At 31.6% G+C, this 16,019-nt stretch overlaps 1 protein-coding gene across 2 annotated transcripts in view; it reads left to right on the forward strand.

The window, feature by feature from the left end:
- LOC145287981 (filamin-B-like) overlaps window positions 1-16,019 on the forward strand; it is a 306,042-nt gene that overhangs the window by 141,482 nt on the left and 148,541 nt on the right. For both annotated transcript variants that reach the window (XM_080135974.1, XM_080135975.1), the window contains exons 11-12: window positions 13,109-13,282; window positions 14,409-14,555. In XM_080135974.1, the coding sequence (XP_079992100.1) occupies window positions 13,109-13,282; window positions 14,409-14,555 (321 nt within the window). The remainder of the gene's footprint in view (window positions 1-13,108; window positions 13,283-14,408; window positions 14,556-16,019) is intronic.

A 16,019-nucleotide genomic window follows, 5' to 3' on the forward strand; every position in this document is an offset into this window, starting at 1 on the left:
GGTACAAAGGCCTACTTCACAAGATTTCCAGCTACGGTATAACTGGAAATGTTTTCTCAATTATTAAATCATTTCTCTCTGATAGGCTCATAAGAGTAGTGGTTGATGGGAATAAATCAAAAACTCACAGTGTAAATGACAAAGTTCTCTCTGATTCTCTCTCCTCTGATCTTGCACGCATGGTACAGTGGGGAAAAGGTGGCTGGTTACTTTTAATGCATCTAAAACCGAGCTCCTATCTTTACATCATCAACGCTCTGATCTCCATCTGGCATCAATTGAAATGGATGGCTCTCGTCTAGGGGAAGCTCCATGTTTTGACAAGCTTCTGGGATTGACTTTTACTCCTGATCTGAAATGGAACACGTACATCAAGGTCGCTGGAAAAATGGTGGGATCCTTCTACCGCTCCAGAAGATATATTACTGATGATGCAATTCTCTATCTATATAAAAGCCAAGTACGTCAAAGGATGGAGTACTGCTGCCACATCAGGGCAGGCTGCTAAAAACAGCCTATCCTGCCTTGACAGAGTACAAAATAGACTTTGTGTCTTAGTGGGGGATGCCCTTTTCTCTTTCCTGCAACCTCTCTCCCACAGAAGAGACATTGCGAGCCTGTCTTTGTTTTATTGTTATTTCCATGGCAAGTACTCATCTGAGCTGCAATCTCTGGTCTTCCCTCGCCAATCTTTCACGAAAAACACTCGTCTAGCTGAAACCACTGTCAATAATTTTCCCCACTCTTTATCTGTGCCTAAATCAAAATGTAGATTCCATGAACAAAGCTTCTTTCTTAGAAGTGCACGCCTGTGGAACTGTTCCGTTAACCTGTTTCCCACCTGACTACAACTTGGATGTCTTCAAGTCCAACATAAACAAATTCCTGATAAACCGCCCCCTTAAGTAAGACACTTTATCAAATCTCCATTATTAATGATTAACGCGATATTATCCCATTGATTACTATACACGCAATAACCCTTATCCTCGAGTGGCTTCCAGGCCTTGATAAGTGGTGACTACCATGTAAAAAAAAATTTAAAAAAAAAAAAAATCCTCCGAATGGTGTCCTGCAAGTTGTCAACAGCTGTGATTCCTCATCCAGCTGGATCGACCAGTACCCCGCCTTGGTGTCAAGTTTGCTGAAGACCTTGGCTTTTGCAAAAGCTGGGTTTAGTTCCTCCACTGTTGGTATTTTATGTAGATATCTCTTGAGGCTGGCATTGAGTTTCTGTAGGTCTATGCATATTCGGAGGAAGCCATCTTTCTTTGTGCTGTATGCCAGGCCGGAGCACAAGTCTGTGTGTTCCTCAACCTTTCAGAGCACATCTTCGATGAGCCTGTTAATTTCCTCCTTTATTTTGTTCTTGAGGTGGATGCTACATTTGCGTGGAGGGGGGGGGTCAATGAAGCTTTCTGCATCTACCTTTAGTAGGAGTTTGATAGTCCCACTAAAGTTGCCAATTCTGTCAAACTGATTGGGGTGTTCTAACATCAGTTGGGTGATGGAGGAGATAGGCACAGTTGAACATTTCTAAGGATGTCCACATGGATTGTGATTAGCTTTAGCCTTTCACATTTTAGGAGCCCCACGACTGCAGATCCTGGTACTTCTACCACATAGAATGTTGTGTCAGTTCATTCCGAGTCTTTGTACTGGCATGGGAAGTTGATGGTTCCCAGGCATCTAATTCAATCGTCTTCATATGAGGTGAGTTTCACGTGTGGACAGAGTTGTAAGATGGAGAGGGCTTCTTGAGATGTTCCATACATCTGATGGAATGTTCTTAGTAGAAGTGTGTTGCCTGATGCCCTGGAATCGATTTTCGTGTGGAGAGTGTGGTGTGTTTGGTATTTTAGGTGGGGTAGCCTAATGTTCAGGGTCATATAGGTCTCATCCCTGGGGTTTTTAGTTATACCGTCCATGCATTTGGCGCTAACAGTGATGGAGTGGAAGTGCTGTAGGTATGCATCTTCGTTACTACCGGTATCGATATTGTTGATATTTTCCCCATATCTTCTGCATTCGGTTCTCCTTGGGGTTTGGTGCCGGGGATTGCGGGACTTGCTTCTCTGTTTATCTTTTCTTCTATGTTCCTTATTTTTAAGATTTTTTGCAGCATCTTGCCCAGTGTCGCTTGTTCCTACATGCCAAACATTCATCGTTGTATGCTGCGCATTGTTTGGGCTTGTGGCTGGTGTTGCAATTTCCACACTTCCTGCCCGAGCTGATGAAGTTCATCGTTTTCGGCGGTAAGGGCTATCACATTGGTTATGCTGTATCCCTTCCATTTGCTATAGAGCTCGTTACAGCAGACATCATAGGATGTTGAGAATATGATGAGCTCTATTAGTCCCTCGCTCAGCTCCTTGTTGGTAAAGTCGCACTTTTGTGCTAGTGTCCTGGCTCGCGTGATGAAGTCGTCTAGTGGATCATTTTGTTTTTGACAGTACTGCATCAGGTGAAGTCCGTGAATTCTGAAGTTGATGTTCATTCTAAGTTGGCTTTTGAAGAAATTCCAGAGGTGCTCTGGTGATTTCTTTTGTCCGTCAGTGAGGCAACTGGCATTTAGACATCTTAGGCCTTGGTCACTTATACCACGGCAGATTTTTCTGGCTTGTTTAGTTTCTTCGTTAACAAAAGTGCATAAGCATCACATTTTTAATTTACATGTACAGATAAACAACAATTTTTTTTATTAATTTTTTATTTAGAAAGTAGTAAAATTCAATGAATAAAATAATAAATCATTTATCGTGTATAAAGTAGTAAGCATTAATATGCGTGCTGTTTTTGGTTTTGTGTGTTGAATTAAATTTTTTTTAATTTTTTACATTAATAATAAACCAATTTCAATCTTCCAAACATGCGTCTAGGGAGCGGTTATTAAATAAATATGCTTGCCGCCATGGAACTCAACGCCCCAGGAGTACCCGGCCCGTTGCTACGAATTCGTAATAGGGGCATGTGAGCGAGACAAAAATGAAAGATCAGGGAGATGAGTCCTACAGGAGAATTTAAATAAAACTGCTACAGTCACGAAAGATTAATTTAGAGGGGGGGTTACGCACTCTCTCAAAACAGGTTGCCTCTTAAATTTCTAGCTCGCTGTGTGTGTGTGGGGTGTGTATATATATATATATATATATATATATATATATATATATATATATATATATATATATATATATATATATATATAAGAAAGCTTACCCCTTGACGCTGCCAATAATGAAAACTTTACCAAAATAGGTGCTTATTGTGTGTGTGTGTGTGTGTGTGTGTGTGTGCGTGCGTGTGTCGAGGGCGGGTGTGAATTCTTGAAAAACGTGACACTTTTCACCTGGCCAGGTGTTTGTGTTTGTTCATTGTTTACGACTTGAAGATAAGGGGAAAGAAGGGGCATTTTTGTCAACATCGAGATAATAAGTTTTATTCGAAAGGCGTGTCTCTAAAATGTTAAACAATTTGTTTGTAGTTCATTTTATTTATTTATTTGGAATGTAGTAATCCTTTTAAACCACTTTACGGTAATTCATTTATTGCTGTAAAAAAAAAAAAAAGGAAAAGGGGGTGTCACTTGACGGTAATAAATGGATTAAGAAAACTTTTTTTCTTTAGTTGCAGTTTAAATAAGAAAAACTTTTATCCATTTTTTCCATCCTAACAATTTTGAACAACTTTATGCAATCAATTTCGACATATTTTATATTCTCAAATGTAAGTTTGTGAATTTTGTTAATAATAATGCTGTTGATTTATTTCGTTGTGCGTTTGTTTTCTTAAGTTTCTTTCTTGTTGCATATCTTGATGTAAATATGTTTAGAAATCAGGAGTTGGTGTTTTTCATACTAATCGAAAAGGATATGTCCTTGGCAATCAGTCCGACAGAGTCTGGGTTAGTTTTTAGTTGGTGACTTTATGTCGAGAGAGCTGAGGTTAGAGATTAGGGGTTTGTATTACTGTACACATAGATTCGAAAAAGTTGTCAAAAAACAAATATATAACAAATGTTATCAAAGGCAAGATAAATTACTTTTCTACCAAACTGGATATAATTTTCGTGTTTTTATTCAATTTAACATGTTTATTCGGCTTGAAAAGCATATAATGTTTACCGATGTATTGGAAAATTCAAAATGGCGGCCGACTATCTCTTTAACACGGTAAGTTCGGGAAAAGGTGTTATAAATAATAAACTAGACAAAATACTATTAAAAAACCAACGAATATATGTCAAGTTATGTCACGGTAACATATATTGAGCGAATTTCTAACAGTATTTTGTCTAGCTTATTATTTATTACACCTTTTTCCGAACTTACCGTGTTGAAGAGAGAGTCGGCCGCCATTTAGAATTTTCCAATATATCGGTAAACACTATGCTTTTCGAGCTGAATAAACATGTTAAATTGAATAAAAACACGAAAATTATATCCAGTTTGGTAGAAAAGTAATTTATCTTGCCTTTGATAACATTTATTTGTTATATATTTGTTTTTTGACAACTTTTTCGAATCTATGTGTACAGTAATACAAACCCGGGGGGGGGGGGAGCTCGACAAGAACTTGTTTACATTGGACTTGAAGATGACCATATTGTAGACAGCTGGAAAGTAGACCAACGGAAGAGTTCCACGGGTGGAAATAGGCTTTTAGAAGGAATGTGTTTAATTGCTTTAGATAGATACCGATATCGAGGAATGCTGACAGGAATGTTCAGGCATGTGTGTGCGTGTGATCCATAGTGCACAACGCCTTTTGTGGCTTTTTAGTTTTCTAGTCCCCACCTTCCAACTTTGTGTCACATCTTCTCACGGTGTGTAAATTTAGATGTTTAACACTCTCAGCTAACTTCCTCTCTTCAGTATGATTCTACCTTTTTAGGCGATTACTTGTGAACAGTAATACCCTGAAAAACTTTACGGAAAATATTTGAGAATTTAGCGTGTGAAGTAAGTTTCGCATATAAATTTAACGTAAACTAGTTTAGTGAATCGACCAAGCGAACGAACCTATTTTGCCCTTGTACAACATCTTTTTATTTTATAAAGAAAATGGGGCATGTGCCGTGTTTTTTTTTTTTTTTTTCAGTTGGGACATGGGGAGAGTGCATAGTAGAAGCCGACAAATGTAATTTCAAGACTGAATCGAAAATTGAAACGATTTTTTTCGTAACAAAACCAGAATTCTGAAATTTTTTAATGTGTGTTTCCCCTGCAAATAAAAACTCACACGATTGATTGCTTAAAATGTTATTTTGACAATCTCCATTTATTATAGGCACGACCAAAAAGTGAAAGAAAAAACGGTACCAAGTGCACTTATTGATCCGTGCTGAAATAATAACGTCATTATTTAAAAAGTCGTTCTTAACATGGGGAGGGGAAGGTGTTTTGTAACTATTCTATACTTTAACCTTACAATTGAATTTAAAAAAAAACATATCATAAAACTTTAATTAAACTTGGAAATACGATTTAAAAATTAGCGCGGGAGTGCACTTGCACTACTTACTTCACTAGCACCGAAAAAACAAGTTGTGTTTTTTTTTAATAAATTAAAATCTATTAAAATCCATTATTCTTTTTTGTTTTTGTTTTCAGAAAAATAAAAACCTGAATTTTATCATATGAAAAGCAGAATAATATAAAACTTTTTCTACTATTTTTAATAGAATTTTAAATTTTATATTTCCCAAAAACCACCCCATTATTCACCGCCATTTTTGTCTCGATCGATAAAATATTTTTAAAAAATTTTTTAAGTTTTTTTTAACCAAATCTTTTTTTTTTTTTTTTTTCCGTCTAAATAAGATTTAGGATCAAAAATAGGGGGACCTAGTTTTGAAAGCTGATTTTAGGTTTACGACTACTTGTTGATTGTATTTGAAAGATTAAAGACTAAAGTTAATTTTCAAAAGGAAAAAAGTATTTGTACGCATGAAAAAAAAGTCAGAAAAAATGTTTTCACGGCAAGCTAACCAATTCAGGTAAATTTTGAAGTTAAATAAATTCATTGTAAAAATCCTTTAAAAGATAAATATTAGTTTTCTGTGTCTATTTCAAAGATAATTAATAAAGTCCTAAGACACTGAATTAAATAATAAAAAAAAAAAATAAAATAAACACCTTGTTTGTACAAAAAATGGTTTAATCAACCCAAGAAACGAGCGATTTTGCGAAGAGCAAAATCGATACAAACGGAAGTTTTGTAAACACGGAATATACGGAAGCCCACAATTTCAGCCAGTCGAAAGACTGTGAGAAAATGACGTCATGTAATTAAAAAGGAGGAAGGGGGTGTTAGTTTTCTTTTTCTTTTTCCCCCTATACATGCATTGCATCTGTACATTCCTATCCTGAACGTTTGTATCATTTTTACTATTTTTTAATTTAATTATTTTTCTATGTTTCTGTTTTTAAATTAATTTTTTTTAATTATTGTTCAAGATTATATAAAAAATTATGTTACGCCGAAAGTGTCACAATCATGTAAGCAAGGAACATATTAAAATCTTACATATAAAAATTATGCAAAACCTGTAATTAAAAAAATAAAAATAAATATTTTTTGCTATTATATTTTTTGTGTGAAAATATGAAATAAACAATGCTTAATTCAATGATAATATTGGTAGTTTGAGAAATTTAATTTTTCTTGGAGCTATATCGAATTCATTAATACGGACTTTAGGAGCATTTTTCGTAATGTTCCTGTAAAAAAAATTTTATAATTGTTTTTTTTTTTTAATTGTTATATTTTTATTAAAAAGCAAAAATAAATTCATTCAATTTTTTTTTTTTTTTTTGTTACTACAGAAAAACATAATTTAGTAAATTATTTTTGTTTAGACAAAATAATACATTTTCACGGAGATTGAAATAAAAATAATGAGTTCAATATATTTCGTGATCATTATTTGATAAATATTGAAAATTTCATTAAAATTGGTTAATTTCCTGATTTTTAGTGATTTTTTTTTAAGTAAAGGGAGGGGTCAAAATATTTATACATTTTGAGCATCGGCATTCATTTTGCACGTAGGTGCATATTTGCCAATGGGGCCTCGCTCATGTAGGTTCGCCAATTCAGGTACTTATAATATTTTTGCATATTCTTATAGCAGGTACATGCAAAATGAATGCCGATGTTCAAAATGTATAAACATTTTGACCCCTCTCTTTACTTAAAAATGTTGTACGCAGCGCATTCTGGGGAATGTTCCTTAAACAAAAGAATGCGTGTGTGCACAGTCCCATTTTACTTATGTTGTCATCGCTGTTTTTTCTCATATCGAAAAACAGTGAAATTTTATTTTCTTGAATAAAAAAAAAACCTACTTGACAAGAACACGACTGTTTTTGTTTTAATAATTTTTTTTTTTTTTTTTTTTCAAAATTAAAAAAAATAAAATTTCAATTTGGCTTGAACTTTGCGATTTCGGATTGTTTTTTTTTTATATGTTTTCTCCTGTTAATAATTACCTATAACTATAATCTCCGGACAAAAAAATATCCAGCCAAAAAAAAAAAAAAAAAAAAAAACATATAATAACAAAATAATCTGAAAAGTGCAAAGTTCAAGCCAAATTTAAAAAAAAAAAAAGCCCACAAAGGCAAAAATTCTTTCCTTTTTTTTTTTTTTTTTTAAGTTTTTTTTTTTAGATCAAACACGTAAGTAAAATGGAACCGTGCACTAGGAGTGTCAGAATTCGCCATTAAAAAAGGAGTGATTATGTAGACTCGCTATCTTTTGAAGCTTATAACAATATGAATAATGTAATTTAAACCCTAATTTTTTTTTAATGAAAGGAGCAAAGACAAAACTTTAAAATAATAAAAGGTTTTATCGAAAAATATACAATATTTTTTTAATCAGTTTTCTTTAAAAAAAGATTTCATAAAATTCAATGAATTTTAACTTAATCTAAATATATATAAATTCAAAAAATCACTTACCTATATAAAATACTAATCAATGGATGCTTCCATTCTTTATTTATGAGAATTTGTCCATATTTATATTTTATATTCCATGTATTTTTTAAATAAAAGAATTTTTTTAAACAACTATTTGAAAAGACCGCCATTACGTAAGCATTAACCGGTGTTAGCGAAGCGGTGTTTCTTCCTGTTTTGAACTACAGATGGATAAAAGGACGTAAAAACAACACATACGCATAAGCCGTGAAGCCTTGTGCGTAAAGAAATATGTGTGAACGCAGTTTAAAAATAATCACATTTTACTTATCTGTTTTTGCCTTTTAAAAAAAAAACACTCAACAATTTTTTAATTTTTTTTTCTTCTCTCAAAAAATATGAGTTTTTGATTTAATATATTTTATTCTTCTTTATGGAGTGAATTTTTTTTTTAAATATCTAAAAAATATTGAATGAAATAGAAAAAAATTGTTGTAACTCTACAAAATTTTCTGGACAATATAACAAGATTATAAGGTTTCATTTAAAAACTAAAATTCAACAAGGTTTTTAAAAAAACAAAGGTTTTAAACTTTGGACTTTACAGGTAAATTTGCAAATAACTGTTCTTTTTTGTTTTGTTTTAAATTAGCGTATTTGATTTAGTGATCTTTTATCTTCAATTTGTGATGTATAAATTTGAGGTGAGAAAATTAATTATTTTCATTTGAATAAACATTTCAAAGTGGGGGGGGGAATTTAAAAATAAACCCTTGTCTAGGATATTATATTCGGTTTATTGGAAAGAGTATAAAATTTTACACTGAACCTGAAAATATCGTAAAAATTGAACCATTAGAAAAATTTTGATAGATTTTTAAATTTTAAAAATTGAAAAAAATTTAACTTGTAAAATTCAATTGGTTTCATTACGTAAAAAACATGGCTGCATGAACGCGCGCAGGCACTTCGTAAACACTGTTTTTTAAAAAATAAAAGTAATATTTCTATTATTTTTTTTAAACAACTTTAATAGTTTATTTTGGAAGTATATTCCATAAAGAAAATAAACAACCAACTTTAAAAAGAGAATTTACGAGTTTTTTATATTTTAGTCGCAGTTTTGTGTTAGGGGTGTCAAAAATTCCAAAAATATTCTGACACACCTAACCATGCACACACGCATATTTTTGTTTAAGAAACGCTCCCTGCAACATGCTGCATAGAACATTGTAGCTGGTGCGTATTTCGCAATGGGGGCCTCACTCGTGTACGTCAGCCCCTGAATTTCAAATAATTCCAACTTTTGCATAGCGAAATTAATAAAAACCAAGATTTAATGATAGTTTAAACTTAAGTATGAGGGCCTGGAGGGGACTAAATAAACTATATTTAGCCATGTATTTTTAATGTTTGATTTGACGATTAAGTGAAGGGTTTGATTCTTTTTTCATAAACGATAAATATATATATATATATATATATAAAGCTGTGTGTGTGTAGTCACAAATAGGCTCCTATATGCTTGACTATTTTAAAAAACTGATTACATATAATGATAGATTATCGAGACACAGGAATGAGTATGTTTGATCCTGCAGAACGGTGGTTCATTAAAATTGTGGGGTCTGCGTTCGCGCCTGGTCCACAAAGTATGGAAATAAAAAAAATGTGAAAATTAAAAAAAAGTTTACAAGTGTTTTTGATATAGATGTACATAAAAATACTTTGATAAGTATGTTTTAACTTAAATAGGGATGGTATAATAAAATTGTGGGGTCTGCGTTCGTGCCTGGCCTCCATAGAATGGAAATAGACAAAAACTTTAATAAAGACTTTTCATATCTATCTGCATAAATATACTTTGATAATTATGTTTCAGTTTGAAGAAAATGTTATAATAAAATTATGGGGTGTTCGTTCACGCCTGATCTCCATAGAATGGAAATATGTCACAAAGTTTAACAAGGTTTTTTAATATAGATCCACAGAATATTGTGATAAGTGTTTCAGTGTGAACAGGTATGGTATAATAAATTATGGGGCTTCTCTATTTTATTTTTACTTTCATCATATTTTGCTTTGGTTTTGATATCCCCGAATTCGAAGCTATCTCTTTACAATCCTTCCTTTTCATAACCTATCATACTTTAATAAATCAGAGTCCATTTTCTGTAGGCTGTTTTTGAACCCAGTCAACGACGGATACTTTTGCTAGTATATATATATATATATATATATATATATATATATATATTTGTTGCCTACATAACCCCCAAAGTTAAGCAATTATGAGGCTGGCCAGTACCAGGTGGGTGACCATTTTGGGAATGCTAGGCGTGGTATGTGTTGAAAATAATGATGCATTTTCTATCACGGTTGGGCCACCATAAGTGAATAAACAAGAAATTGCCAAAAGAAATTATCTTATTTTTAGTAAAAATGCGCAGTTGTTTATCGATTTTTTTTTTTTTTTTTTTTTTTTTTTTATCAATTTGGTAGCATTTCCTATTTATAATGATACATTAGCAGTATTGGGCTCACCAAAAAACAATTATTAATTTATTTTTTAAAGATTTGAAAGCAATGTTTTTTGCAAAAATAATGAGAATATATATATATATATATATATATATATATATATATATATATATATATATATATATATATTGCTAATCTAAAAGGTAATAATTATTATTAACATATTCAAAAAATTTCACACTTACAAAAAATGAAAAATAAACCATTCAAAATTCGAATTTTCAACCTTAAAATCTGATACGTGCAGAGTTTTTTTTTTTATTTACAACTCTCACCCTCCCCACAATACAATATATTTAGCTCAGTTTTGACTAATTTTTTAAGCATATTTGTAACCAGAAATAAAGCAGGAGGGAGTGGGTGTTGTAGGCAAAATATATATATAAATATCTATTATGAAAACAAAAAGTACACCATTATAAAGTTTATTCTTCACTTGATAATCAGTGAAAATTTTGTATTGATTGGATAATTACTTGATTTTTGGTGGGTTTTTAAAGAGAGACTCATTCAAGAAATACTTAATTCCTCCTTTCGTTTTGGCCGTGCATAATCCATTACAAAAAATGGTGTATGTTTTACAACCCACTGAGATTCGAAAAAGCGGTCTGAAATTCAAATATATAACAAATAAATGTTATCAAGGGCAAGATAAGTTACTCTTCTACCGATCCGGAAAAGTTTTTAGTGATTTTACTCACTCTAAAACGTTTATTTCATTCAAAAAACATAGTGTCGAGCAATAGGTGTGAATAAGAAAAATTGCTGTAAATTGACACCTAAATATTTAAATTTTAAGAAATGAGGCACTTCTGCAGTATTCAGACAGTGGGCATTGTTAGGAGGCGATAACTCCAATTTCTTCTTGGACAAATAACACGGCAAATTAGTAACAAGTAATAAGTGCAAACAGAAGCTCCAAAACACCAGAGAAGATAAAAGAATTCTGAAACTGATTGGATGAGACACGTCAGGTAACTTGCTTTCACAACTCCAAATACACCATAACTTTGTTTATGGATAATAAATTTAAAAACTGATTTTTTTTTTTTTCCAAGGCTCCCCCTCCCCCCGACTTCAGATGATATTCTAATTATATTTTTATTGTATCTTACTTTTATCTTTACGCAGGTTTTTTTTTTTTTTTTTTCATTCATGCTTATGTTTTGCATTGGATTTGTGGGGGCCTAAAACTTAGGTCACCGATTTTACTTGGGTCTGATTGTTTTTTGCTTCTAAACTTCAATTTGTCAAGAATTTATTAAGAAGCATATCCTAATTTTAATTGTAATGTTATTGTAGTTATTATGTTGGTGCAAAAACAATATCATTTTCTCACATATATTACTTTTATATATGATTTATGAATTAATTCATTGATATATATATATATAAAGCCATGTTATAATCATTTTGAAACACATTTTCCACTCTATTGAATCGTGTTATTTATTACTGTTCTCAATCTCTTCATTCATTTTTTTTAAGGTTTTTCAACAGCATGGACAAAATTCAAATCTACACGATTTTTTTGTTCCAGTTCAAACTAGGCCAAAAAGCTGTCAAGACAGCTTGTAATATCTATGATGCATTTGGCCCAGGAACCACTAACAAATATGTGGCACAATAGTGGTTCAAGAAATTTCGCAATGGTGACGAGAGCCTCGAAGATGAAGGCGGTTGTGGCCAGCCAACTGCAGTTAATAAGAAACATTTCAAAGCCTTAATTGAAGCCAATCCTCGCAAAACCACATGAAAAATTGCTGTTGAACTCGAGGTCAACCACTCAACAGTCATTCACCATTTAAAGCAAATAGGGAAGTAAAAAAAGTTGGATAAATTGGTGCCACATGAATTGAATAATAATCAAAACAAACATCGTTTTGAGGTGTCTTCTATATGCTCATTCTGCGCAACAAAAATGACCCATTTCTCTAGCGGATTGTGACGTGTGATGAGAAGTGGATCCTTTATGACTACCAGCGATGTTCAGCACAGTGGTTGGATGCTGGAGAAGCTCCACAACACTTCCCGAAGCTGAAATTGCACCAAAAACAGGTTATGTTGACTGTTTGTGATCTGTGGCTGGTCTCCTCCATCACAGCTTCTTGAATCCGGGCGAAACAATTATGGCGAAGAAATACTGCCAACAAATTGACGGAATGCACCAGAAGTTCTAATGCATGTGCCCAAGACTGGTCAATGTGAAGGAACCAATTCTCCTCCATGACAACGCTCGTTCACATGTTGCTCAACTGACCCTGCAGAAGCTGCACGAATTGGACTATGAGACTCTGCCTCATCCGCCATATTCACTGGACCTCTCGCCCACCTATTATCACTTTTTCAAGTATCTTGACAACTTCCTGCATGAAAAATGTTTCAAAAACTGAGATGATGCCGAATTAGCCTTCAATGAGTTCATTGCTTCTAGGACTCTGGATTTCTATGCTAATGGCTTAAATAAACTTGTTTCTTGTTGGCAAAAATGTGTCAATTCTAATGGTTCTTATTTCAATTAATAAAATTTATTATGAAAGGAGTTATGATCTTTTGAAGTTGAACGTCAAAAAATGACGTTATTTTTGCACCAACCTAATATAAATTTATTATTTTCATTTTATGTTTGTTCTTTGTTGCAGTGAACACTTCCAATGCTGGTAAAGGAGATTTGCAAGTGAAAATCAAATTTGAAGGACGAGACGTTCCTTTACATTTAATCCAAGATACTGATGGAATCTACAAAGTAAACTTTACTCCTCAAGGAGCTGGATTGTATGAAATTAGAGGATTATTCAATGGTGCTGAAATAAAAGGTTATTCGCCATGATATTTCATATTACTACTACTACTACTACTACTACTACTACTACATTAGTATAATAATAATATTAATAATAATAAATGAATAAATAAAAACATCAGAAAATTGAGACTGCTATGAAACAATAATAAAAATGTAATGCCAATACCTCAAACTGTAAGAAAGTCAAGGTGATCCCCATTGTAATTGAAACACTTGGGACCATAAAAAAAGCCACCATAAATCGCTTAATCAGATTTCTTGTCCAATTTTGCAAAAGTCTTGCCTGGTAGGAATAGCAATAGTGTTAATAGAGCTTGAATGTCTAAAGTCAAAATAATTGATTTGATGTTCAGGTAAAAAAAGTCCAACTAAAAACATCCAAAGCTTTAGATTACTATGGAAGAAGAAGAAGAAGAAGAAGGAGGAGGCCATTATTTTAGACTCAATATGTCTCAATATAACTGAAATACTAAGGGTTAGATGCAAATTAATAAAATTTTCAACCTCAGAAATGTCAGCAAATAATGCTTGATAATTTAACAAAAATCAAAATGACTGAAATTAATTAAATTTTTGGGTTTTATTCTCAGACCAAAAATAAACCCTTCTTTTTTTTTTTCAGGAAAAATGATAGCAAAAATTATTTTTCTGCAGTCTAATTTTCATAAATTCTATGAACCATCAATATTTCAACATATTAATTCATATACTGTTGATATTTCAGTATATTAAATTTCAATATATTAATTATTATAGAGCATTAATATTCCAATATAATAATTTATATAGAGCATTAATATTTCAATATAATAATTTATATAGAGCATAATATTTAAATATAACAATTCATATAGGGCTTTAATATTTCAATATTTGTATAGTGCATTAATAGAGTAATTTGTATAATTCATTAATAGTTCAATATATTAATTTATATAGAATGGTTATATTTCAATATACTAATTTGTATAGCATTAATATTTCAGTATATTAATTTGTATAGCATATTAATATTTCAATATATTAATTTGTATAGCATATTAGTTCAATATATTAATTCATGGAGAATTGAATATATTGGCTTTAATTAACTGTTTAATGGGTATATTTTAACACAAGAAACAATTCTATTGCAGGTTCTCCATATACACTTGAAATCATTGATTCCAGTATGGTGAACGTTAGTGGTTCTGGCCTTGAACAGGTGTCTGTCAACAAATTAGCCTCTTTTGATGTAAACACAAGGGGAGCTGGTGAAGGTGATGTAAAGGTAGAAATAAAATGTAAGTTTTAATTTTGATAACGGTTCTTTCATTTTGAAGAGTAATTGAAACAATATTTTCAACAAATTTGACTTGATGCGGTATAAAAAATTATAATTCTGTGAATAAAATAACAAAATTTGAAATTTTAATTTCAAATTAAGGCATCATTAAAATGATATAATCGGTTAAAATTTTCAACACAATTTCAATAAAATTTATATTAAAGATATAGCTTGAATTATTATTATGCTAATATCAGTTCATGTTATAAAAGTACTTAAATCTTTTGGATCCTATAATAAATAAAAAATAAAAACTCAATATTTAAAATATTTCATTCATATTCTATCAACAAATATTCTAACTTCTCCCTACAATTCAAATTGACTAATTCTGTAAAATTCATTTGGTTGAAAATAATATAATATTTGCATGTTTTCATCTATGTAATATTTATGGATGTGCATGTTTGAAAGTAGTCACAGCATAACAGAAATAGGGTCAGTACATTTACTAGACAGATCATGATTGTCCACTCCTCATCTTCATCTGAATTCAGTGCTTGATTTCGATATTGATCGTAATGTCAATAATGTAGTGTTAGCCAATGCTGTAACAAAAGGATTTTTATTCAAAACAAAAGCAACTCAAGTTTAAAATGAGTAACCATATTTTATTTTGAGAATATGATATTTTGTTTCTCCATCAAATAACATTTTCTAAGAATGGCAAAAACCAAATATTCACCTGTTTGACTTTTTCCATATATATATATATATATATATATATATATATATATATATAAAAGTGAACGTGTCTGTGTGTCTGTCTGTCTGTGTACATTTCCCTACGCAATAACTCTGTCAATTTTTAGTCTATAGACTCGAAATTTGAAATACCGGGTACTGAGATTTGGGAAAATCGATGTGACGGGTGTCAGCCAGAAATTTGGCTGTTAAGGGGTCAAATTTCAACGATTTGACCTTTAAGAACTCTACCAAACTCCTCCAACAATTTTGGGTCTAGACACTTGAAATTTTAGATATAGGTTCCTTGAACCTGGATCTAACTTAATAAAGTGATTTGAGCCCGAAACTATAAATTTTAAGGGGTCAAATTTTAAAAAATTAACCATTTTTTTTGTTTTTTTGCTTTTTTTGCACAGCATACACCTCCAAACACCCGATCAACGCCGGGCACCCCTGCTAGTATATATATATATATATATATATATATATATATATATATATATATATATATATATATATATATATATATATATATACTGTTTTAACAAAAAACCAAGACTTCAAAAAATGGGTTGATAGCAACAAAAAGTGTATTTTATTGTTAGTTACAATTGTTTCAAGACCATTTGGACAAATTCAAACAATATGTTGTTTGAAAATTTGCACACAAACAGCCTTTCTTCAGACTTATTAAATAAAATCACTTTAACAATAAAACATTAAGGAAAAAAAA

Source organism: Euprymna scolopes, chromosome 11 (assembly GCF_053919585.1).
Source record: "Euprymna scolopes isolate OS-2025 chromosome 11, ASM5391958v1, whole genome shotgun sequence".
NCBI lineage: Eukaryota > Metazoa > Mollusca > Cephalopoda > Sepiida > Sepiolidae > Euprymna > Euprymna scolopes.